The sequence below is a fragment of the Plecotus auritus genome (assembly GCF_963455305.1).
Source record: "Plecotus auritus genome assembly, chromosome: 6".
NCBI lineage: Eukaryota > Metazoa > Chordata > Mammalia > Chiroptera > Vespertilionidae > Plecotus > Plecotus auritus.
This window is the reverse complement of record NC_137773.1, coordinates 169,895,296-169,920,994: the sequence shown is the minus strand read 5'-3', so window position 1 is coordinate 169,920,994 and position 25,699 is coordinate 169,895,296. Positions and strand designations below refer to the sequence as shown.

General features: G+C 43.1%; 1 protein-coding gene across 4 annotated transcripts in view; it reads right to left on the bottom strand.

The window, feature by feature from the left end:
• The window catches only part of ANO10 (anoctamin 10), a 123,147-nt gene that overhangs the window by 75,874 nt on the left and 21,574 nt on the right, over positions 1–25,699 (bottom strand). For 3 of the 4 annotated variants that reach the window (XM_080675231.1, XM_080675233.1, XM_080675234.1), the window contains 5 exons: positions 14,754–14,906; positions 13,361–13,558; positions 12,889–13,023; positions 4,787–4,906; positions 1,792–2,361 (listed from right to left, as the gene is read on the bottom strand). In XM_080675231.1, coding sequence (XP_080531357.1) covers positions 1,792–2,361; positions 4,787–4,906; positions 12,889–13,023; positions 13,361–13,558; positions 14,754–14,906 — 1,176 coding nt within the window. Of the gene's footprint in view, positions 1–1,791; positions 2,362–4,786; positions 4,907–12,888; positions 13,024–13,360; positions 13,559–14,753; positions 14,907–21,579; positions 21,696–25,699 lie in introns of those variants that run through there. The other variant, XM_080675232.1, reaches the window with a different exon arrangement.

Here is a 25,699-nt window from a genome sequence, read left to right as displayed (position 1 = left end):
CCAAGAAATTAGGGGTGAGCTAATTAAATGTTTGAGCTGTAAATACAGCAGGCTAATTTTTTAAAATATATTTTTATTGATTTCAGAGAGGAAGGGAGAGGGAGAGAGACATGGAAACGTCAATGATGAGAGAGAATCATTGATTGGCTGCCTCCTGCATGCCCCCTACTGGAGATCGAGCCCACAACCCTGGCATGTGCCCTTGACCGGAATCGAGCCCGGGACCCTTCAGTCCGCAGGCCAACGTTCTATCCACAGAGCCAAACCAGCTAGGGCCAGGCTAATTTTTAAGTTGATAATTTTGTATGGCCCTCAAATGTTATAAACATCCAAATGGTCCTTGGCAGAAAAGAAGTTCCTCACCCCTGCCTAAAGAGAAGGGCAATAAAGAAAGTTTTTTCCAATGTGTGGTTTGAAAGGCTTAGCTTAAAAGGAAACTCAAATTTCCATCCTCAGCCAGGAAGAGGAGACACAGTGCAGGTCCCGGAACAGCAGGACAGAAGAACAAGAGGAAGATTCTGCTGAGAAGGGTCACCGTGCACAGACAGGCAGTGTTAGGCTGACCTGGACTGGAAACCCAACCCAGCCGCTCAGCCTCCTTGTCTACAAAACAGAGCTGGCACCACCCTCCTCCCGGGGTCACTGTCAGGATTAGGAAGAATACACAGCCTTAGCCCAGCATCAGCAAAGAAAGCACTCACTAAATGGTGGCAGTTGCTGTTACATGACTATCAAAAGTAATTTAAAATATCTTCGTGGTTAAGGCCTAGATTCTTCCTAGGGAATAATAACATGTTTGCTTGTTTGAATGAATAAGTAAATGAAAGACTGAATGGGCCTATCAATGAAGCATCCATCTTATATAAATACTGCTGTTTGAAATTTTAGCCCTGCTATTTGGCTTCTGTAAATTCTTGCTTGCTAAGACTACTCCCACTTCAGAGAGGCCATTAAACCTTCCCCAGACAAGGTTGTCAGTGCTGGCGCCAGGCCAGGCCTCTGGTTGAGGTCTCAAGGCCCCAGCACATACGGGCTCTTTAAGAACTTGCAAAAGGGGCCAGAAACACCCCATATTTGGGAGACAAAGAAGGTAAAAACATATAAATAGGGAAAATTCCTGCATGTTGGGGCCCAGAATTTGAGAGACATTCTCCTCTGGACCCGCGCGTAATAAATGTAACTCCATCTCTCTAAGTATTGCTTTGTTCTTCTTCGGTTTTCTGTAACATCAAGGCTGTTTTTAAACTGTAAGCAGGTTCCTCTTTTACCGCAGACACACATGAACACCTCACTGAGTTCAATGGCAGCTCTCAGTGCCCGGCGCGACGAGACAACTGGTTTTCAGATACTTAGACAAAGTTCATTCGTCCGGAGTTTCAGAAAGATAACCCAATCTACTCTCCCGTCAGCATAAAGCCCAGCAGCATAGCACTAGGAGCACAGGTTTAGAACAGAGAGGTGTGGATTAGCCTGGCTCTACCATCTGCTGTCTGAACCTTGTGAAGTCTCAGTATCTTTATCCATAAAATGGTAAAACGTTCTTTCGCGTGTCCTGAGGAGGTGAGAATGAGGTACCTAGAATGGAGTAACTAACACTCAATGAATGAGAGCTGTGATGACCATGACCTGGAGATCACTGGAGCTCACGGAGTCCAGGACTTCTCCTCACGACTCTAGAAGGAGCCCAGAGCAGCATCCATCTGCTTTGCGAGGTAGCAGTTATCTGAATCCCATGGTGGAAGCAATATTTCTTACTGACGCATGAGATAAAAACAGAATATAAAGTCTTACCCCACGAAGTTAAAAACTCGGCAGCATATCGATAGAGGCGGTTCATGATCTCAATCACGATGGCATAGATGATGCTGGGCACATACAACAGGACACTGGTCCACTCGGACCCGCTGTTCTCGTGGAGATCCAAGGCCCAGGCCTCCATGTCGAAGTAAATCATCATGATGTACAGGGAGAAGTAGAGGCAGAGGCACACAAACGGCAGGGAGACCAGGTAAATGCGCAGCTGCCTCCTGTAGCTGGGGTAGAGCGGTTCCTCCCTGCCCGTGACGGAATTGATGCCCAGGACCCCGTGAAATCCTGGCCGGGGCTCCTCAAACTGCCTCTTCATGACCAGGGTCCCCCACCTGTAGGTCATGCTGGCACAGGCACGCTTCCACACTTCCAGGATCACTGTGGACCAGATCAGGTTGAAGGAGGCGAAGATCACATACTTGTCATAGTCTTCCCACACAAACAAGTAGTAAGGTAGCCCAATGACCGCCATGGGGATTAAGGCAAAAGTAAAATACTCCAAAAATCCAAAGTAAAGAGCGATTGTTTCCCCAAAGTAGCCACGGATACTGTCTGTAATAAAAGGGAAAAAAAGACGGAAAAAAAAGGCCTTAATTACAGACTATCAAAGACTTTCTTTTCTTATCTTTTCAACTAAGCTTTTCTTATCATTTAGTTAAGTGGGGATCACTTAATACCATAATTTCCCAATCAGTGTGGGATGCTAAACCCATCCTCATGCTAAACGCAGTACAAAGACCCCATTTATCTGTATTGTATGCCTGACACCTCCCCCAGCTCAGGGCCCAGGCTCTGCCAGGCACCCTGCGTCTATTTCCTCTTTATTTCCTCATCTGATGGATGCCTTCTTCCCAAAGGCAAAAATCACCGAGGGGTTTGTCCCAAATCTCCAAGGTCCTCATTTAAATTCAGTCTTGGCCAATGAAACATTTAAACTTGCACTCCCCTTTTAATTTATGCGCTCCATTTTTCTCCTACTTTAAAATTGTAGTTACACATGTTCTTTTCAAAGAAGACTCCCCATCCATTGTATCCTGTTCCCCCTACCTAAAGATATAAATTTTCATCCATGTGTCATGGCAAATCTTTCAATACATTAAAGAAAAATTAATCAAAAGCACAAAACAACGTTCTACATACTGACTTCTAGAACATTACCTACACCTTCATATGAGCACCAGGAAGAAGAAGGTCCAAACATCACTGTTAATATTCCATGAGTTTGACACAAGCTATCTAATCCAAGAGAGGCCACCAACACTGCGTCTTTTGTCGGCCGCATCCACGTGGGTGAGCGTGTGGACTGTCCAAGCACCCTGCCCTGAGACCGGGGTGGGATGCCAGGGGTGGGGGAGGTGCAGCAGTTGAAGTTATTTCTTGCTCAATTACACATAGTTAAAATGTAATTTCCTTAAGGTCATGTGTCAGATCAGTCTATGGTTGCAGGTTAGAATAAACTGAGATAAGCTATTTTCTCCTATCCTTATTTTTTTCTCGCTAACCCAGGTGGCATTTATCACCACCTAACTGCCAACATTTATAAACAGCGGGTATGTGAGGTTGCCTCAAATCTGAATCAGGTGGAAGAATATCTAAGCAACGTTAAAAAAAAAAGAAAGAAAGAAAAAGGTGTTCATGGTCCTGGGCTCCAAATCACATGATCGTCCTCTTTTGATCTCAAGGGGAAGTTCAATATCTGCCTGTGCCCCAGCTACAGTCACCAGTCCCAGCCCCCCCAGAGGCCTCAGACCCCCCACCACAGCCATGCTCAGCCTTCACCATTAACTCCTTTTCTCCCCCTACTTTCTAAAAAGTAGCTAATAAATACTTCACTACCAAGACCTAGAAGCAATATTTAAATTTACCGCCACCTAAATGCCAAAATTTTAGAAATGTCATAGTGTAACATAAAATGACTACTGTGTCACCTGGAACTATCAAAAACAAAACTATTCCTTTCAAAGGCTACAAAAAATTTATTCAGAATACAATTTCAAAATGTAATCTGAAAAACAATTTTTGTTCAGTTATGATATTGTAATAGTTGTTTTCAGAATGGAAATTAAAAAGAAAATCATTTTAGAGGGATTTCAGGGGTCCTCAAACTTTTTAAACAGGGGGCCAGTTCACTGTCCCTCAGACCGTTGGGAGGGCCGGACTATAGTTTGAAAAAAAAAACTATGAACAAATTCCTATGCACACTGCGGCCCTGGGACGAGTCGGCTACTAAGCAGGACAGGCAGCGGCACCCGGCGGGCCGGATAAATGTCCTCGGCGGGCCGCATGTGGCCCACGGGCCGTAGTTTGAGGACCCCTGCATCAAAAGAGAAATGTCCTATAAGGAAAAACTGATAGTAAGTAATACTTATGGTGCTCTCTACCAGCTTAAATATAATTCTTACACTTAAAAAAATATCTAAACCCCAAAATTCAGACATCTGTATTGATATAAGTTTATTTATACAAAGTAGGTTCAACACACACCGAATAAATTCATGGTTATTTTTATCACTGTATTCAGGGAAAATGGATAGACAACAGTAATATACACGATACTTATAAACCCACCTCCGAAGATATTTAGGCCCACAAGTCGGCCCCTAAGAATGAGCACAACTTGACTAACTCCAAATGACTAGCTCTAAAGAAACAAAAATTTTCAAATACAAAATATTCACAAACTAAATTCTCACAGAACCTGTTCCATTCCAACTCTGACATGCACTCCTGAAGGATACTCTGAACTGCCTGTGTTGTTGGTGAAATTGAGAGAAAGCCTGTAATTCAGTCCATCTAAAATCATATTAGAACTAAATAAACAGGTCATTAACCCCTCCCACTCCCCTGCCCCCTGTTTTCCCAGCATGCAGCTGGTGAGCCCTGCCTCGTGAGCCCCAGGGGGATGGCACCACTGCTGCAGCCCGACTTTTCATTGGTAGGTCTTCCTCTCGCTACGGGAACGGGCATTGGCACGTACCTATAGGCTGATACTTTAAATGAAACCCCGTATACCAGGAGTCCTCCAGCTTCTTCAGGGCTTCATTGTCATGCAGTGGAAACACCTGAATCACGATGCCAGACGTGAGCAGTCTTCTCACTGCGGAGGGAAAGGTGCCAAACAACATAAAATGAGTTTGCGATCGCTCATGACACTCTCCATGTGGTGCTACGAAGCCACTCGAGTCAGTGAGGAGTGCTCCACAGAGAGCAAGCGCACACACTGCCTCGTCCAAAGGTGCATACTCCTTTTGTTCTTCAGAATGGCACCATCTTGACTTTTTCCTTTGACTATGAAAGCAATACAAGTCGATGTAAAATTTTAAGCCATACAGATATGTACAAATCAGAATGAGATGCCCAGTTATTCTCTCCCTCCCCCCGCCAAAATAACCACTGTAAATAGCAATTTAGTGTATAACCAGATTTCAAAATATATATGTACTAGAGCAGTGGTCGGCAAACTGCGGCTCGCGAGCCACATATGGCTCTTTGGCACCTTGAGTGTGGCTCTTCCACAAAATACCATGGCCTGGGCGAGTCTATTTTGAAGAAGTGCTTAAGTTTAAGAAATTTGGCTCTCAAAAGAAATTTCAATCGTTGTACTGTTGATATTTGGTTCTGTTGACTAATGAGTTTGCCGACCACTGTACTAGAGGGCCAGTGCATGAAATTCGTGCACAGGGGGTGTCCCTCATACAAGCCTGCACCCTCTCCAATCTGGGACCCCTCGAGGGATGTCCGACTGCCCGTTTAGGCCCTATCCTGGTAGGATTGGGCCTCAAAGGGCAGTCGGACATCCCTCTCACAATCCAGGACTGCTGGCACCAACTGCTCGCCTGCCTGCCTTTCTGATTGCCCCTAACCGCTTCTGCCTGCCAGCCTGATCACCACCTAACCACTCCCCTGCCAGCCTGATTGATGCCTAACTGCTCCCCTGCCAGCCTGTTTGCCCCTAACTGCCCTCCCCTGCAGGCCTGGTCACCCCTAACTGCCCTCCCCTAAAGGCCTGGTCTCCCCTAATTCTCCTCCCCTGCAGGCCTGGTCCCTCCACAACTGCTCTCACCTGCAGGCCTGGGTCCCCCCCAACTGCCCTTCCCTGCAGGCCCAGTCACCCCCAACTTCCCTCCTCTGCCGGCCTGGTCACCCCTAATTGCCCTTCCCTGCAGGCTTGATCGCCCCCAACTGCCCTCCCTTGAAGGCCTGGTCCCTCCCAACTGCCCTTTCCTGCTGGCCATCTTGTGGTGGCCATCTTGTGTCCACATGGGGGCAGCCATCTTTGACCACATGGGGGCAGCCATCTTGTGTGTTGGAGTGATGGTCAATTTGCATATTACTCTTTTATTAGATAGGATATATACACACATATACATATGTACATATATGTACATTTATATATTGAATATATAAATGGGATTATACTATACCCATTGTTCTGTAATCTTTTCTAATTTAGTAATCCTATATAATAAAACCCTAATATGCAAATCAGCTGAACAGCAGAACGACTGGCCGCTATGACGTGCACTGACCACCAGGGGGAAGATGCTCAACGCAGGAGCTGCCCCTTGGTGGTCAGTGCCTCCCACAGGGGGAGCACCGCTCAGCCAGAAGCCGGGCTCATGGCTGGAGAGCGCAGTGGCGGTGGTGGGAGCTTCTCCTGCCTCCGCTGCAGGCGGGCAGTAAGGAGTGAGGGCTCCCGGACTGCAAGAGGGTGCAGGCCGGGCTGAGGGACCCCCTCCCTGAGTGCACAAATTTCATGCATCGGGCCTCTAGTGTGTATATATATATATATATATATATATATATATATATACACACACACATATATATATATATATATATATATATATGAATGTGCCAGTGCCAACATAAATAGAACATAAAGTGTCCTTTTTAACAGTTTCATGATATTCCCTTGTATGAAATGCTATAATTTAATTCTATATTGAAAAATATGTTTCTTTTTTTGCTATTATAAATAATGTTAAAACTCTTGTACATATACCTTTTCCCACCTGTCTACTATTTCCTTATTGGATATATTTAAAAGTAGAATTGTTAGGTCCAGGGGTATATGTATTTAGATTTGGACACACATTATAAAACTGCCCCTAGAAAATGTTACCAATCTATCCTCCCATTACTGTGATAATAAGAGAATGGTTTAGTTCCTTTCATTCTTGATACTGAGTATTTTCAATCCTTTCCATCTTTTCTAATCTGATATCAAAGGCTTACATTCACAAACAGCAAATATCAAAATCAAATCAAATACTTTCTACTGTCAGCAGTCATTTGGAGAGTATGATTTTAATACTCATATACATATCTAAAAGAGTCAAACTAATTTAGCCAAAGACCATATCCCCTAGCAACAATAAATGAAAACGGGGCATTGTCCTCTCCACAGTTACTTAGAGTGACTGTCTGGGTTGGTCTTTAAGAGGAAGTGTATTCAGGACACACGGAGAACTCAAATGCAATGTCTTGTGCCACACTTGGGGAGATGAGCACTTTCCACACAAGCTCCTAGCATTGCCTCCTACTAAAGATTATGGCTGCTCAGTAGATGGAATCAGCATCAAGCGAAATAAGACAGAGAAAGACAAGTATCACATGATCTCACTCATATGTGGAATCCATTTAATGATCAAAATAAAGTGTTGAACAAAACAGATCCAGAGACACAGAAGCCTGGAACAGACTGTAGAATCTCAGAGGGTAAGCAGGGGTGGGTGGGAAGAGATCAACCAAAGAACTTGAATGCATATATGCATAACCCATGGACACAGAAAATAATAGGGTGGTGGAGGCCTGGGGCAGGGGGTGGGGACGGGCTATATAAGGGGTCAATGGGAGAAAAAAGGGGACATATGTAATACTTTCTACAATAAAGATTAAAAATAAAGAATGCTTTGCTGTTTTCATCCATTGATAAGCTTTGAGCTCTTTAAGGTTTATGAGCTGAACTCTTACTAGTATCTCCTACCTACCTAGTCCCCAAAGATAGGTGAGAAGAACATCAGTCAACAGGTCTCTCAGTAAGAAACAGCAAATAAATGTGGCATGGAAAACAAAGGACAATTTCAGTTTTCAGTGTAGAATTACTACATAGGCCCAGCCAGTGTGGCTCAGTGGTTGAGCGACGACTTATGAACCAGGAGGTCAAGGTTCAATTCCCAGTTAGGGCACATGCCGGGTTGTTGGCTTGATCTCCAATGTGGAGCATGCAGGAGGCAACCGATCAATGATCCTCTCTCATAACTGACGTTTCTCTCTCTCTCTCCTCTCCCTTCCTCTCTAAAATCAATAAAAATATATTTATATATAAAAAAAGGAATCTATATAATAAAAGGTTAATATGCAAATCGACTGAACGGCAGAACGACCAGTAGCTATGACGCGCATTGACCACCAGGGGGCAGACTCTCAATGCAGGAGCTGCCCCCTTGTGGTCAGTGCACTCCCACAGGGGGAGCGCCGCTTAGCCAGAAGCCAGGCTCATGGCTGGCGAGCACAGCGGCTGTGGAGGGAGCCTCTCCCGCCTCTGTAGCAGTGCTAAGAATGTCCAACTGCCACCTAAGCCATCAGTCAGACATCCCCCGAGGGCTCCCAGACTGTGAGAGGGCGCAGGCAGGGCTGAGGGACCCCCCTAAGTGCACAAATTTCATGCACCAGGCCTCTAGTTACCACATAGGAGGACAAAGAGTCAGTGTGTTCTTAGGACACAGGTCCTCTCATAAAATCCCCAGATTTACTGATTTAAAAGTAAACCTAACTTCTTAGAAATAAAAGAAAGGATAACAATAAAAAAGAGATATCTGATACTAAAAAGTCTGGGTCTAAAAAAGTCTTAATTATGGTTCTTCGTACAATTATTTCTCATGTAAACTATAAAGAACAGTTTTTAAAAGGTAGGGTTGTAATGAAATCTTCCTTAGTGATTGGAAAAGGTATAAGCTTTAAGTTAAATGAGTCTTTGGTGCTATCCAACCCACCTTTAAATATTTTTATTCTAAAGTGTTTCTGTGGACTTTTTTCTTAGCTAATATTAGTGAAAGTCGATCACCCACAACTGTTCTGATTCTTCTCTCGTTCTTGGGGACGCACAACTATAGCATATTCATTCTTCCTGTTATTATCCTTTTCAGTTACTACATCAAATTTTTTTAACTTTGAACTGATCTACAGCATCTAAATTATTATTTCTAAGTTCTTTTTAAAAAAATGACTCCGTTCTACTGTAGAAGACTTTCCAGCCAGGCATAAAAACCAGCTTGAATACTTCTAAAAATAGGACTGTGAAGAGAATATAAAGCCACAGGTCCTAAATTATTGGGCTTCTCTTCACCATCAACGCCAAAAACATGGTTCTGGTTTCAGCTTCTAAAAATAGAGGGTTTTAAAAAAATCCTTCAACCTTCTGATGTCAGCTAAAAATGTAATTAACACGAGCCTTACCTTCAAAGGAAAATATGACGCTCTTCGGGCCTATTTATAGAAAGGAACAACTTCAACCAGGAATACTTCCTTCAAGTAGGCTGAAGGATCCGTTGTCAAGTTCTAGGGTTATTCCTGTTACAGCCATTTAACAATTAGCTAAACAACCCAAAATCTAATTGAAGGGGGACTACCAGTAACCTGGCTTACAACTGAACCCTCTAAATTAAAGAATGCAATAACAATACTAACAGTACTGCTTCTGCCTTTGGCTAATGCGATGTGCTTAGTTCAAAAGTAAAAACAAAAATCTCTCTCACATTCCTTACTATGTCTCTGTGCAACAGGGAGGGGCAGGTCGTGCTGCCTCGAATCAGCCTCAGCAAAGGAGTGATGAGCACACAGAGTCCCGACAGGGAGAGCAGGCCCGCAGCAGCCTTTGCACATGGAGATGGGGCCCTCTGCACGCCCGCAGTTTTTGTAGCTGCTGCTGTGCCCCTGCACCCCCTCCCCGGCCGCACCCGACGCTAGCATTCTGGTGTGGGCAGCCCACTTTTGTCTTAGTAAGGAAAAACTGCTTCTTGGGGATACCTGTGTTTTCAAAATACGTTCTTATATTCCCGTATTATTTTCACTGCAAATATGTATGTAGCAAAACACAGTGCGTGTATATACATGTGTGTGTGTTTATATACACAGGGTGTCCCAAAAATGTACACATACTTTGAATAATTATTAATTCTAATGGGTTACATCTGAAAAGAAAAAAACACACCAATTGAGCTATTAGCTGTTAATTGTGTATACATTTTTGGAGGACACCTTGTATATAAACATGCTGTACCCAGCAAAATCATACATATAAAAATATATCAATAGCTTAATCTTCTTACGTACATGTCTGCTACGTGATACTTGAAATCTACTCTAATATTCTTATAAGGACAATTAATAATTTTTTTTTTGACAATTAATAATTTTAAAGACAGATTATACCTGACACTCTAATCTATCTATTTGCATATAGAAGATATTCAGAGGAAATTACCATAATGTTTTAAAAGAATAACAACAGAATAAAAGGCCTAATGTGAGACATGCCATATGCCATCAATCATCGATAGACATTTTAAGACAGAGCTTTAACCTAAATAACATCCCTGAAGATACCGTTAACACATAAGACATTTTTGGCTCCTTTAACTCCACTTTCTAAAGAAAATCTGTCATTACGTTATTTGCATGACTGTTAACTATGAGGGATCAACGGCAGAAGGCAGAGTCTGAGAATACCAAGAGATTTTAGCTCACACAGCAAACGAGATGAGATGCCCACCAAGACAAACACTGACAACCAAGACTCACAGCGCACTCCCAGGTCTCCGCAGTGCTTGCTGTGTGACGGGTGAGGGAGAGCCCTGAAGCGTGCAGCTCACAGCACTACCTCACTGCCTCAAAATCATGTCTATAGTGACACATGGTGCCATCTACTTAATGAAAGCTTTCTATCAAACACAACATTAGGGCAAGCAAAAGGATCATCACTGCATTTAAAATCAAAATCAAATTAAGCCTAAGGCAAACGGAGAGTGTTTTTCATGGAAGCCTTGGCCAGCTGTCAAAGCATCGGTGGGGGTCACACCGAACAGGGTACAAGTCCTCCTCCTCCTCCCCTCAGCTTCAGAGAGGAGGCTGCCCCAAGGGGAGCGGCTCCCTCAAAACGCAAAAGTGAAAATAAGCTTTTCCACTTATTTCTCTGGATTAAACTTAATGAAAATCTAGGGCTTTAAATTACTCTAAATTTTATAACTTGGACTCTGAAAATAGTTCACAGTTTGTAATTATGCATATACCATTTCTTCTTCAACAGAAATGATGATTATAAAGTTAAAATGGTGCAAAATTCATGATGGCATATTAGAGATTATATTGTCAAAGACATAAAGATAGAGAATAATACAGAACTTTAAAATACAGACTTGGCAACTTAATATGATTCTTACCTCAGGTGGTATAAAAGTTTCTCAAATGACCATGATTTAGATGATTTTATTGTTTTTGTATTTACTATAAAAAAAGAAATAGAGGAAGTGAGGGAGGAGAGGAGGGAGTGAGGGAAAGGGAAGGCCCTTGTTTACAAAAGCTTCATCTTTCCTTCAAGAAAGTTTTTACCTAAAGATGAGAACAGAGAAAATACAACCAAATAACTCTTCACAGATGACTGAAGAAAATTTGCCTGAAATCATGCTAATCTCTCCTCTCTATATTAAAAGAACACAGGTCTAACAAAAACGGCCACAAAGTAATCAATATCAAGACATTTGCGGACACCTGGAAATGTAGACAATCAAGAATGATGAGGACCAACATTCAAATTTCCTGACAGCTCCTAAAAGCCACTCAGATCAACCAGGAGAGCAAGGAAAGCAGCATAACATATGTTTACAGCGTTACTCCGACAGGAAGACGACAAAATCCAGCTCACGTGCAAGTCAGGCGATAAAGAACCAAGACATGTTCTTCTCAAGTTCACACGAGACTTGACATAATGAGAAAGAGAGAGAGAGACTTAAGAGCTATACCAACCAAACAAAATGAGTGATCTATGGCTGGATCATGCTTTGACAAACCAGCTCTAAAATATAGGGTGTCCCCCAAAATATAGGGTATCCCAAAAATGCGTACATACACATTGAATAAAGGCAATGCCTTTATAATTATTCAATGTGTATGTATACATCTTGGGGGACACCCTGTATATTTGGTGACAACTGAGAAAAATTAAATACGGACTGCTTCCTGGCCATCTATCCTCCTGGGTGCAGACTGAAAGGTAGTGTTAAATGTATTTATGCTTTAATAATACTTTAGTAATAATAAAACAGCATTAAAGTCTAGAAAGTATTAAACTGACAATTAAAAAGAAGCCAGACTAGGGGACACAGAAGCTCACATGTTTAAAGTGTATTTGAGGCAGCAAAAATGCTCTGAGGCTTTGCCACTATCTGGGTTTGAGGCAAACTTGGAATTACACATTGCAGTAAACACTTGCACGCTGCGAACTAGCATCTCATTCAAATAGAATTACCTAATGTCAACTTTCATTCAGGCCTTGTCACCTTGTGACTCTCCCTAACCTTTCTATGTTTGCTTGTGTTCACACCAGGGAGATGAGAGGCGGTGGAGAGAGAGCTCCAGGAAAAGACCAGGTCTCCGTTTTTATTCCTCCACAGATTTTTATTATAGTACAGTGCTTGGGCATAAAGGAAACTTTGCTCATTTTAACTGAGTAATATGTCCGGGTGTTCACACTCAGCTTTACGCTAACTGAATGCTGTGAGATCTTGATAATAAGAAGTACAAACCATGTAGAACAAATATATTGATTGTAAACGTGCAATATAATGTATTAACCAATGTCACCCTAATAAATTCAATTAAAAATATAATAATAAAAATAATAATACATGTAATATAATGTAAAGGCAAAAGATATGTTTATGAAAAAATAAATTACTGTAAAGTTGTGTAAGTTTCTCAGTAATAAATAAAGCCCCTGTAATGTGTTATTTATGTCTATGAAGAAAAGTAATTGCATTACAACATGTATTCATGAAGCTGGTTGAGATAATCACTTACATAAAGATTTTCCTGGATACAACTTTGCCTGGGGGTAACCAGGGATCATTTTTTCATCTCTGGCTCTAAGATTTTCAAGTTCATGTTTGATAATGAATTGGCGTTCTGCCATTGTGAGAAAATCATCATTGTTATCTAAAATAAAACAAAAATCTCCAGTTATTTTCTCAGTAATAGCCAAAATAAAGTTAATAATATTCAAATAACCTGGGGTTGTGGAAATAATGGTATAAACAATAAATAACATAAGGAGTAAGTAAAATAGAAAAGTGGTAAATTTAACAAAATATAAAGCTTCTTATATTGCTTTTGCTTTACAATGGCAGTGTTGAATAATTGTGATTTGTATGATCCGCACAGCCTCAAATATTTCTATATACCCTTTGCTAAAAAAGTTTGCTGACCCCTGATCTATTCATCAAAAAATTCTCTTTGATAAAGTAATTCTGATAGCAACCCTCCCGGGACTCACCATCAAATCCTTTGAAGTTGTGTCGGGTTCCATAGGTGAAGGCTCTCATGGTGTTATCGTTACACTCCTTTACCAATCCCACTGCTTCTGCCCCCAGTAACAATCTAATATTGGAGGCACCAACAAGATATAAGTTCTGGTTTTCCACTGTTTCTTTCTCATATTTATTTAACAATGGTCTAAACAACAGCTGGGCACCTTTGAAAACAAATATGATTCTTAAAAAGGTAGGCACAATCTTAGAAAGAGACAAACATAAAAGTTTTAAAAACAAAAACTTTCTAAATAAATATTATGTCTCTAGTTTGGTAGAAAGAAAATAAATTGTATTAACAATTTAAATCCATCTTCGAAATAAATAGGAGATATAAGTAAGTTGGAGATGGCAGGTTCTTTATGGCTCTTTGAAATAAAAGTCAAAGCTGGAAAATGCAATAATAAGTGGCTTGCCAGTTACTCAAACTAGAAATAAATATGAGACAAGAATTCAATATTTATTAGTTCTATGTATAAATTTACACTAACTATAAAGGATAAGGATACATTTTCTAATATAAAAAAATTACAGGTCAAAATTTAAGAAAAATTTGAAATAAAATATCCTCAAATGTTACACAATTACATTGAACTATAACAGATTGTGTGAACATTAAATATTAAATAATTTTCAATGATTTTCCCATAAATGTTACATTTGATTAAGTTTAATGATAGTTTTCTTCAGTAGGTTTCCAAATGTTAAGAGTAGATGTTAAGCCCAGTCAACATGGCTCAATGGTTGAGCATCGACCTATTAACCAGGAGGTCACAGTTCGATTCCTGGTCAGGTCACATGCCCGGGTTGCGGGCTCGATCCCCAGTGTGGGGCGTGCAGGAGGCAGCTGATCAATGATTCTCTCTCATCATTGAGTTTCTATCTCTCTCTCCCTCTCCCTTCCTCTCTGAAATAATAAAGACCAAAGAAACAACAATTTTAGAAATCCTATATAATAAAAGGCTAATATGCAAATTGTACCCTCAACCAGGAGTTCGACCAGGGGGCAGGGCCAGCCAGCCAACCACCCGTGGCCCCTCCCCCTAGCCGCCCCCGACCCCCAATAGGGGCAGGGTTGGCCAGGAGCAGGGACGGCCGGCCAACTGCCCGTGACCCCTCCACCCAGCCGGCCCCACCCCTGATTGGCCCCCCACCCCCACCCCAATCAGGGGTGGGGCTGGCCGGCCAATCTCCCATGTACCTTTCTCCCTGCCCCCGCTCCCCACTGGCCAGACCCCACCTATGCACAAATTTGTGCACTGGGCCTCTAGTATATCTATAAAAAACTGTAAAACACACTTGAAAAAAATGTTTAGTCACTGAGCATGAGTAAGTCTGAGTAATATTTCTTTTACTCACCTCCATCTTTCTTTTTCATGGTAATTCTGTTTTTCAGCCATTCCTTGGTTTCATCTTTGACATCCTGAGCAAGTTCTATGACTACCAGAGGCGTGAAGGAACTCTGGAAAGTATCCAGAGCTGATAAGGTCACTTTCATCTTTGACAAACTTGCTGAAAATTAAAAAAAAAATAAAAGGCACACATGGGATATAATCGGAAAGAGAAACATATAAATTGTATTTGCATTTTCTCTTAGTTACACCTAATTCTGACTTCCAAGATAAAGCAAAATTTCTCATGATCCAGATGGGTTATATGACCGGCTTAACCAATGGTTCAAGCACATGTGTGAGCCGGGCCCTCTACAAAGATGAGGGAATACCATCCACTTCCATAAGCAGCTCAGAATACAATAGGGAAGACATTCAGGTAACAGAAAAGTAACAGCATAAAATGTGCTCTTGCACAAGAGGCGTTAGAAACTATTTACAAAGGACATGACAGCAGAACAGATTTAGAAGAATGAATAGGAGTTTGCCACACAGACAATGGAAGGCATTCTAAATAGAGAAAGCTGTATTACCCTACAAAATAATAATGAAAAATAGTCCACCAGTGTGGCTCACTGGTTGAGCACTAACCTATGAACCATCACCAGTTCAATTCCCAGTCAGGACACATGCCCGGGTTGTGGGCTGGGTGCTACAAGAGGCAGCTGATCGATGTTTCTCTCTATCCCTCTCCCTTCCTTTCTAAAAAAAAATCAAAACAAATAATATTTTAAAGTTCATTCATTCAATATTTTTTAAAAAATAAAATAATGAAAACTAGCCAACAGACTCAGAAAAGGTGCATTATCTGTGTGAAGGGTGGAGGGAGGATGGGAATGAGCTGGTAACTAACAAGGGCCCATGATTACAGAGGAACTGGGCCTTGTCCAATACATGCTGGGAGTCACTCATTTGTTATGAGAAGGGAACTGACACTGTCCAATCTCATGTTTCGGTATACAGTTGATCTCCCAGCATCAGCTTTCTCTGTTACCTTTATCTCTGGTACCCAGCTTGAAAAACAAGAGTCAACTGGAGAGCCACAAATGCTACCATTCACTAAGGCCTATTGGCCTCTCCGTAAAATATATCTCATATGAATCTCTCTGACCCAGCGATTCTCAGGGGGTGATCTTCAGACCTGAGACTTACTTATTCTAACTTTGAACTTGGTGTAAGTTTTAATGACTCCAAAGGACAAGTAAAAATCAGTTTTCTATCACAAAAGGAGTGACCGGCACCATAGAACGCCTTTCCTTTCTTTGGGGGAAATCTTGCAGCAAGCTGATCAAAGAGATCCACGTTGTCTAGCTTGGACTTATAAGCTTTGTTTTTTCTCTAACAGAGCATAAGTTTTGTTTGGGGCAACACGGGTATTATAAATCAATGTTATTTTCAAATTATACTACAAATATATCAGGAATACTATTAAAGATACCAACCAAATCTAAAGTCAGCACACGAGGCTCTATAAAGGAAACCAGATCAAAATAGGACCTAGTACTCACCTCCAAACAGGTAATGATATAGTCAGGATTTATACAGATGGCAGTTGGAGCTATGGAACTCAGAACACTTAATGTGTAAAAGTTTTGGATCAAGCAAAGGGAGAAGCTGTGCTACACAGGGGAATAACATGTATAAATCAATTAAGTGAGAATCAGGACAGTGTAGAACAAGAAGACCGAAACCATTTAAGAATACTTAATGCTGTCATTTACACCTGACCCAATGGCCAGTAGGAGTCACTGTCGGTTTCTGAGCAGAGGACTAGCTAGGTGTCAGAGTGATATGATTCTCAATAGGTAAATCTAGGGAACAAGAATATGGGTGATCTTCCTGGTATTCTTTCAACTCCCCTGAACTTCTGGAATCTTTCATTTAAAAAAATGTTGGAGGAAAATGTTACTCTACCAGTAGACTATGAGATAAGCATCATCATCTTTTAAATGAAAATATCAAACACAACCACCATGAATCATGTGCTTACTGTGAACCAAGCTGTGATACTCTGGCAAGTACAAAATAAATAAGGTCTCCATCCTACTTTTTTTAAAAAATGTATTTTATTGATTTTTTACAGAGAGGAAGGTAGAGGGATAGAGAGCTAGAAACATCGATGAGAGAGAAACATCGATCAGCTGCCTCCTGCACACCCCCCACTGGGGATGTGCCCGCAACCAAGGTACATGCCCTTGACTGGAATCGAACCTGGGACCCCCCAGTCCACAGGCCGACGCTCTATCCACTGAGCCAAACCAGTCATGGCTCCATCTTACTTTTGAGGAGCTCCCAGTCTAATAGCAGAAGCATGTGTGCATCAAATCATTCTGACACCTGGGCTAAGTACCTCAGCAATAACCCGGGGTGGAGGGGCCTCCTGAGGAGGGGAACAAACTTTCTGGGAAGGAAGGAAGAGAACTAGACAACCTACAACTTGGAAAGATAAATGGATGGCTCCAGGGTTCCTAACCGGAGACATGGAAAGAATAACTGTGCATGAACAAAGAGCAACGATGAAAAGACTGGTTAGGTGAAGGGAACAAGAAATTGTTCAGCAGGGCATATGTAGATGGCATTAAAGGTCAAAGTTTTCTACCAAGTATGCACTGGCATGTAATAAAAGGCCTACCTCATAATTGCCGGGTCATAAAACAATCTTTCTGAGACATGAAAAGCAGGTTTCAGTTTTAAATATATATATGAGTACTATTTACAAACTCATAGTAAATATTTGCTCATTGATTTATTCTCATTTGAGATATAATCCCCCTTTTATTCCTCAAGGCACACTCTTTTTCCATTAGAGCATTTTAATTGTGTCTATTGTTCAAACTCCAGACCAGAAGAAGAGAGAAAGAGAGAGAGAGAGAGAGAGAGAGAGAGAGAGAGAGAGATGATCCATAAATGCTAGATATACTTATGAGGATATATATTAAATTGGAAATTCAACATTTGGCTAATAACTTGAGAAGTTAGGCATTACATAGTTTTTTCTCCTACAATGTGTATATACATATACATATCCTATATAATAAAAGACTAATGTGAAAATTGTCCCCTTGACCAGGAGTTCGATCAGGGGGCGGGGCCAGCCAACCGCCCACAGCCCCTTCCCTCAGCAAGCCCCGCCCCCAATTGGCCTCCCCACACCCCAATTGGGGCAGGCCAGCCTGACCCCACCCGTGCACAAATTCATGCACCGGGCCTCTAGTACATAATATAAAAACAACATATCCTCAATGTACTAATTCGAAATAATATAATTTGAAAGACTATATGCATACCTATGTTTATTGCAGAGGCACAACCTTAGCAAGATTTTCAGTACACTACAGACAAAAGTGTCACAGTACGTGATTTACAGAGAGTTCTTACAAATTCAACAAAAAAATTCAAAAACACTGAAATCACGTCACAAAAGAAGACATACAAGTGGACAACACAAATTTAAAAGGATGTTCAAATTTACTAATAAAAGAAATGCAAAAGTAACAACAAGATACTTTTCCCTTCTCAGATTTGCAAAGGTTTAAAGATAAAGAGAACCCAGTTGCAAAAAATCAGGCCTTTTCACACATTGATGACAGAGATAATATGTGCCATTCATTGGGCCACAGTGTACTGACAGTCTGGGTTACCTAAGAGGCAGGAATCCTCTTACACCACCTGTGTTCTCTTTTTTCTGTCCCTGCAACCCTGAGCACTACTTCCTGTGCCTTCTACTCAGGAAAGCTGTCACTGTACAGTAACACCTCTGGGGATGCCCTCTCCTTGGAAGATCTCTGCCCCTCTCTGTGTTGGGCATGCACAGGATGCAGGCAAGGCAGACTTGTACTCTGCAGTTCGCTGGCCAGTGGCATCCAGGCCTGCTCGAATCCCACTTCTCCCAGTGATGTGAATATCAAGTGTTAAATGTTGGAAATAAGAAGCCTCATGGCAGCACTGGTCTAAGCTGAGTTCTACAATCTACTTTTACCAGAGGGTCTTAATGGGAGCTTGCTCACCAGCATTATGCATACCAGATGAGTACATGGGACCAAAATACCAGATGGGGGCACATTAGGGCTTTAAGTGTGGGTGCAGAAAAAGGCCTCATGGTTTCAGTTGGGGCAGATCTAAACAAGTACATTCAACGTATACAGACTTCTTGGGCACTGGAGGGAGAATGCTTTCCACTACCATAGCCAATGTCCCCCTTTTATCCAGACTGTCAGCCAGGAATGACTATAGCATGGAGCGACAGGTTCCACACAGGCCTTGGGGCACAGACTCAGCAGATAGCCACCCCAAATTCTGTTCTTTATCACGTGTACAACTGCACACAGGGCCTAGGAGAGCTCTACAAAGGAACTGGATTACTGATTTATGTGTCTTTTACATCAGCTCCTAGAATCACTTGACTACTACGGTAAGCGGTGAATCCTGACCAGGGGATTGAAAAGAAACCCACTGTGAGTTCAACCATGTGTGTGTATGTGGGGGGAGGGGGGAGGCGTATATGCATATTTTGTCAATGAACGAAAAATAACAGTGGGCCCTTTACTCTCTTCCTGAGTCTGGGTAAAGGGGAAAAAAATAAGTGGAATTATTATCAATTCAAAGGCCAGTAAGAAAATGTACAAGGCTGTCTTTAGGAATCAACTTGCTTCAGACCCAAGGAGAAGCGTGAAATAAAATTACGAAACCAGCCCTGACCAGTTTGGCTCAGTGGATAGAGCGTCGGCCTGCAGACTCAAGGGTCCCAGGTTCGATTCCGGTCAAGGGCATGTACCTTGGTTGCGGGCACATCCCCAGTGGGGGGTGTGCAGGAGGCAGCTGATCGATGTTTCTCTCTCATCAATGTTTCTAGCTCTCTATTCCTCTTCCTTCCTCTCTGTAAAAAATCAATAAAATATATATTTTTAAAAATTACAAAACCACTCAGTCATAAAGCAGAATGGAACACATCCGTGAGAGAAAAATGAAGGGCCACACTGATGGAGCTGGAAGACGAGAGGGCTTCCTGGGAGGAAAGCTGTCATCCTAATGGCCAGGGCTAGAAGTGGGACAGGACTCCCCCAGAGACAACCCAGCGGCATCCTCTAAAACCTCCCATAGGCAGTTAAGTTTGAGAGCAATTGTGGGACACTCCCTCCTTGGGATGTAGGGCAGCCGCCTCTCAGTTATGTAGGAGATGGGCAGATAGGGGAGTGAACAATCAGTACTGCACACACCCACCCACCCTCACTGGAGTTTCTCAGTGACACCGACAGTGTAGGGAGGCTGGTGAGGCCCATTCCCTGAGGAATGTATGTGGGAACCTCGTGACCTCAGGACTCAACAGGAAGCTGGAGGAGATGAGACAGGGCACACTGAAGACAGCCTGGCCACAGCGGCCCAGGCGGGACTGCACGCTGCACAGTCAGAAGGCACAGTCACCCAACTGAGTCTTGTGGGGAGTGACCAGTGAGGTGAGACAAGACTATCTCCTCTCACTCACACTTTCTGTCTACTGTCATTACCCCAGATACTACCAAGATTTTGGTCATTTTAGCTGAATGATGTCTGAAAATCTGGAGCAACCCTGAATCTCACCTCCAAGCACATGAGGTGGCTCTGGTATGTGATAAAAGAATGAATCCATACGAGAACTAAGTATTATACAACAATTTAAAAAATTCGTAAGAATTTTTAATGATCCGGGAAAATGGTGAGGAAAAAGCAAAATAATTATAAAGTAACAGATAATATGATCCCAATTAAGTAATACGTACATTCAAATACACAAGAAATACAAAAGAAGAATTGCATCAAGATTTTAATGGGGATTTTCATTTTCATCCTTATACTTCTCTCTTCCAAGTTTTTTACAACGAAAAAAAAATTTCACTGTTTTTTTTAAGTGCACACACTCTCCAATTTACCAGGCCTTTTCTATAACTTTACTTTATATTCAATCTTTTAAATGTCATTCTTCATCGCAATTCTAAGATTCTTTCAGCGGTAGGATTAGATTTTTTAGAATTACAACTCCGCAGGACTTAAGCCAATGTGATAAAACTGTTTATGAGACTGAATAAACCTCAACTATACTTTTAAAATCCCAGATCTCCATCTATTGTCTCAGCTGCTCAAATAGGGTTTTACAGAAGACAGCGCACACCATTGCTGGCTCTGTGAAGGCACCAGGAAAATTAGAGCAGCCTGTAGGAGGAGGACCCCATTCCGCCCACATTTCTCCTGTGTCCCAGGCACTGCCCCTCACTTGCACAGCCTGGAAACCCAATCACCCCGCAAGCCCGCTCCCGCCACACCCTTTCTGAGATTCCCTGCACCCCAGATTGTCAGGGGAAACGTAAATCATGGGCCTCCGTGAGCTGGTCCTTCCAAAACACGCCCTTTACTATGCTTCGCTGACTCCTCCACCCCATTCTCGACCACCTTCCACAACGTTCTGAACCTCCCTCCCCGAGAAACGCCCCATCCTCAGCTCGCCACCCCAGATTTCGGCCTCACCACCTTTCTTCTATTCCATTACTCAACCCTCCGCGCCCAGACTCACATCCCCTCCCCACACCCGGGCTGTCCCCACCCCCCTATCTGCGACAGCCACTCCCTCTCAATACCTTCACTCCTCCCTCTCCCCACCTGAACACCCCCCAACCCACTTCCCCATTCCCGGGATCGCCAGCTCGGGGAGGTCCTGGGAGGAAGGGCGGCGGTCGGGAGGAGTCCCAGGAGGCGTCCCGGGCTTGGATTGGGGCGCTGGCCCGCGGAGAGCGAGGGGGTCCGAGGTCCCCTCCCCCACTCACCAGCCGCAGCGGCGCTCCACGTCTTTGGGGGCGGGCCGAGTGCCGGGAGACCCGGAGGCAGGGCGGGGCCTGCAGGGAGGGGCGGGGCCTAGTCGCGATTGCGCGCCGGCGGGGGCGGGACCATGGCGGCAGAGGCGGGGCCTAGTGCGTGTCGCTCCAGAAGAGGACCGGGTTGGCCTACCTTGCCTGTCTTGTGGAGTGGTAGCGGAGCCGGGAAGGGGAGAGGCGTGTCTTCTGGGCTGTTGCTCTGCGTGGAGGCGGGACTACGGTAGGACAGGCGAGGCCTCGCTGAGCTGTCACTCTGAGGGGGCGGGACCACATGAGGGAGGCGAGGCCTGTCACTCCGAGGAGTCGGGGCCACAAGGGGAGGGGCGAAGCCTCGCTGGGTACAGTACCTAGAGCAGGTAGTACTTCACATTTTCCTTTTTCCATCTCTTAAGGTCCAGAATCCAGTTTTCTTGTCACTTTCAAGTATCATGTTAGTTGTAACTCATTTTCAGGTGGTGAAACCCCAAATTCATATTATTAAACCTCACATCCAATAAAGCCAAATTCCTTACAGTGGTCTATAGGGTCTCCCAGCCCCATCATCATCCTTTATGTCTCAGAAAACCTATTTACACGCTCTTTTTCTCTGTCCCGGTCACTTTGGTCTCCCTGCTCTTCCTAGAACTCACTTGACACCCTCCCACCTTGCCACCTCGGGGTCTTTGCCCTGGCTAGACCCTTGGCCTAAAAAGCTCTTTGTTAATTATGGAGATGGTTTTTCTTCCTCCCTTTCCTCAAAGAAATCGACTCCCACCTTCTCATTGAGGTCCTTTCTGACCATCCTATTTAATACCTGCTCTCCTCCCCACCCTGCTATCTACCTTAACTGCATTCCTGTGTCTTTCATATAAAAAAAGACCTATCTCATCCTTCTAGAAAGAAATATGTAAATTGTTTCCATCCTCCCCGTGTTGACTACAAACACTATTTGCTAGAGTAGCCGATATGTCCTATAAGTATTTTGAATATTCTGGGGAAAGTGTTATTTTATTTCTGCTGTGTTTTACTGGAAACCTGTAACCTAGTGCAATGACCCATTTGACATCTGCCAAGCAAGCAAGGGCACAATTTAGCTCCCAGTGTTATTTCAATTTCTTGTCTTAGCAGGGAACAGGCTAAATGGCTAATGGGTCTTTCCTGTGTCTTCTGTGTATCTAATACATTCCTGGAATAAAGCCATTGAAATAATAGAATTTCTCTATGAAACTGCTCACCTGAGGAGAACTGCTCATCCTAAATATTAGATTTTGATTAAGATGGGTATCTTCAACTATCAAAATCTATATCATTAGTGTCAAGAAATACAGAGGGTATAACATTTTACCATATTTGTGAGCTAATAAATTAATCTCACAATTTCATGGATGCCGAATGAAGACAAGAAACTCCTGGGTCAGAGACAGAAGACTTTATTACTCACTGCATAGCAGTTGGTATGAGTTCCATGTTGCCTCAGCTCCCCTTGCCCCCAAGTTCCAAGGGGGTAACGTGGAGCAGCCAGGTGGATTCTGCATACTCACTGGGTTTGCATCGTAGCTAAGAATCTCTGAGTTTAGGTAACCCTGGTCTCTTAAAGGAGCTGCTAGCAAAAGCCTGCTCAACCTTACCTTTGAGGGAGACATCACCCTACATAGGAAACAAATCTGCCCTCTGCTCCATAGGGAGAAACTAGCTCTATCATCAAGGATATTCGCTATGCAAGTATCCTTCAATAGATAGTTTAGAACAGTGGCCGGCAAACTCATTAGTCAACTGAGCCAAATATCAACAGTACAACGATTGAAATTTCTTTTGAGAACCAAATTTTTTAAACTTAAACTTCTTCTAACGCCACTTCTTCAAAATAGACTTGCCCAGGCCGTGGTATTTTGTGGAAGAGCCACACTCAAGGGGCCAAAGAGCCACATGTGGTTTGCAAGCCGCAGTTTGCCGACCACTGGTTTAGAACAATGATGTCAGTGCCTTTACTCAGTAGATGTGCTTACACTCAAAAGGCCCACGTAGAATATCTCCCAACCATTAGGAGTAGCCTTGCTATCAGTACAACTGAGCCTTCCCAACAGAAGCATATTCTACAGCCCACACAGGTAGCAGACCTTCAGAGTTACACAGACTTTGTAAGAGGACAGATGATAACTAGATTTCCTTGTCACATGTCTTCTAATTTTTAAAAAAGTTAAATAGATAACACAGCCACTTAAAAGCTGTAAGAGAATAGGTCTCTCTTCCTACCCCCAAACCACTCAGTTTTTCTCCCCAAAGGAAACCAGCTTATTTTGAATTTCCTGGAGATTTTATATCTATCTATCTATCTATCTATCTATCTATCTATCTATCTATCATCTATCTACACACACACACACACACACACACACACACACACACACACACACACACAAGAACAGGTTGGGGGGGATGTATATACTCATCTTTCCTTGATCTGAAATTCTTGTCTACTCTACACATCCTCAATCAGTAGAAACAGTCGAAATGAAGACAGATGAAAAATCTAAAACCAAAACCACGTTTGTTTCATCCAGTGACTTTCAAAATTCCTGCATTATTTTATTTGCTGGAATAAAGGACCAACTCACTGGTGACCACTCACTGAGCTCACACATGTCTAGGAGAGCAAGGCATCTACACACACAATTATAACATAAACTAGAGGCCCGTTGCACGAAGATTCATGCAATAGGCCTTCCTTCCCCTGGTTGCTGGCACCAGTTTTCCTCTGGCACCCAGGACCCAGGCCTTCGCTCCGGCCACAGCGGAGAAGCCAAGCCTTAAGGCTAGGCTTCTCCACTCTGGCCGCAGTTAGGGTTGGCTTCTCCACTCCGGCCGCAGAGGAGAAGACTGAAGAGGCTTGGCTTCTCCGCTGTGGCCTCGAGGCTTGGCTTCTCCTCTGTGGCTGGAGTGGAGAAGCCAAGCCTCACTGCAGCCAGAGCGGAGAAGCCTAGCCTCTTCAGTCTTCAGTCTTTGCTTGGGCCGGAGCCTTCAGTCTTCACTCCGCGCCTGTGTATGCAAATTAACCCGCCATCTTTGTTGGGTTAATTTGCATACTCACTCCTGATTGGCTGGTGGGCATCACGGAGATACGGTCAATTTGCATCTTTCTCTTTTATTAGTGTAGATAATTAGAGCAGGAAACAAAACAATGTACTACAGGAGACTAGAGGAGGGATAAATTACTTGGAGCTAGAGGGACTGCTGGGGGTTTGATGGCAGATGTGACATCCAAGTGCTGCCCTTGAGGAAAGGAGAGGATGTGGTCCTGTGGACATGTGTGAGATGAGTGGGGGCTAGAGGGTGGAGTAGACAGGCATTCAGAAAGAAGAAAGACATGCGCAAATGTACAAAGGCAGAAAGACAAAGCATGTACTGGAGAAACAAGGAGCAGAAGGTCATGAGGAAGGGAGAGAAGGAGGAAGCATTCATGGCCAGGGCTTCGAATGTGGTGCTGCTGCCAATAATGGTTTTCCTGGGGATCTTCTTCGGTCCCACCTCGAGACAAGGGTACTGAACTGCCATGTGACAACTCATGCATCATTTAGGACACTTTATTGCTGGCATCTACTTCCTTCCTTCACAGCAAGCAAAACATTCTGACTCTAACTTGAGCCCCTGAGCCCTGGTGTCTACCATTCATGTCAAATGTTAGTGCTCTGAACCTTGGAAGGCCCTGAAAATTTGAATTTCCTACTAAAGCATTTGTGACCTTAATGGGATTTTAAACTCTCAAAATCAAAGCAATAAATGCACATAATATTGGCTACTCAGTCAGTTCAATGGGATATGGATGGGACAGATCTTTTTTTCCGACCTTAGTATTTCTGAAAAATAAACATCTATTCAAATTGAAGTGTGACTTTAAAGGGTAAAAATACTTAACTCACAAGTATCCAGAGAGCAGCTGCTGGCACTCAGTGTGAAACCATGGTCAAGGGCCCAATTCCCAGAGTGCACTGGGGCAGAGCTGTATGGCCTCTGGCCTCTGCAGCTGAGACAATTCTCTTCAAGGCGTATGTGGCTGAGCAACAGTACCATCCAGTAGGTGCTATTTAAAAAATTA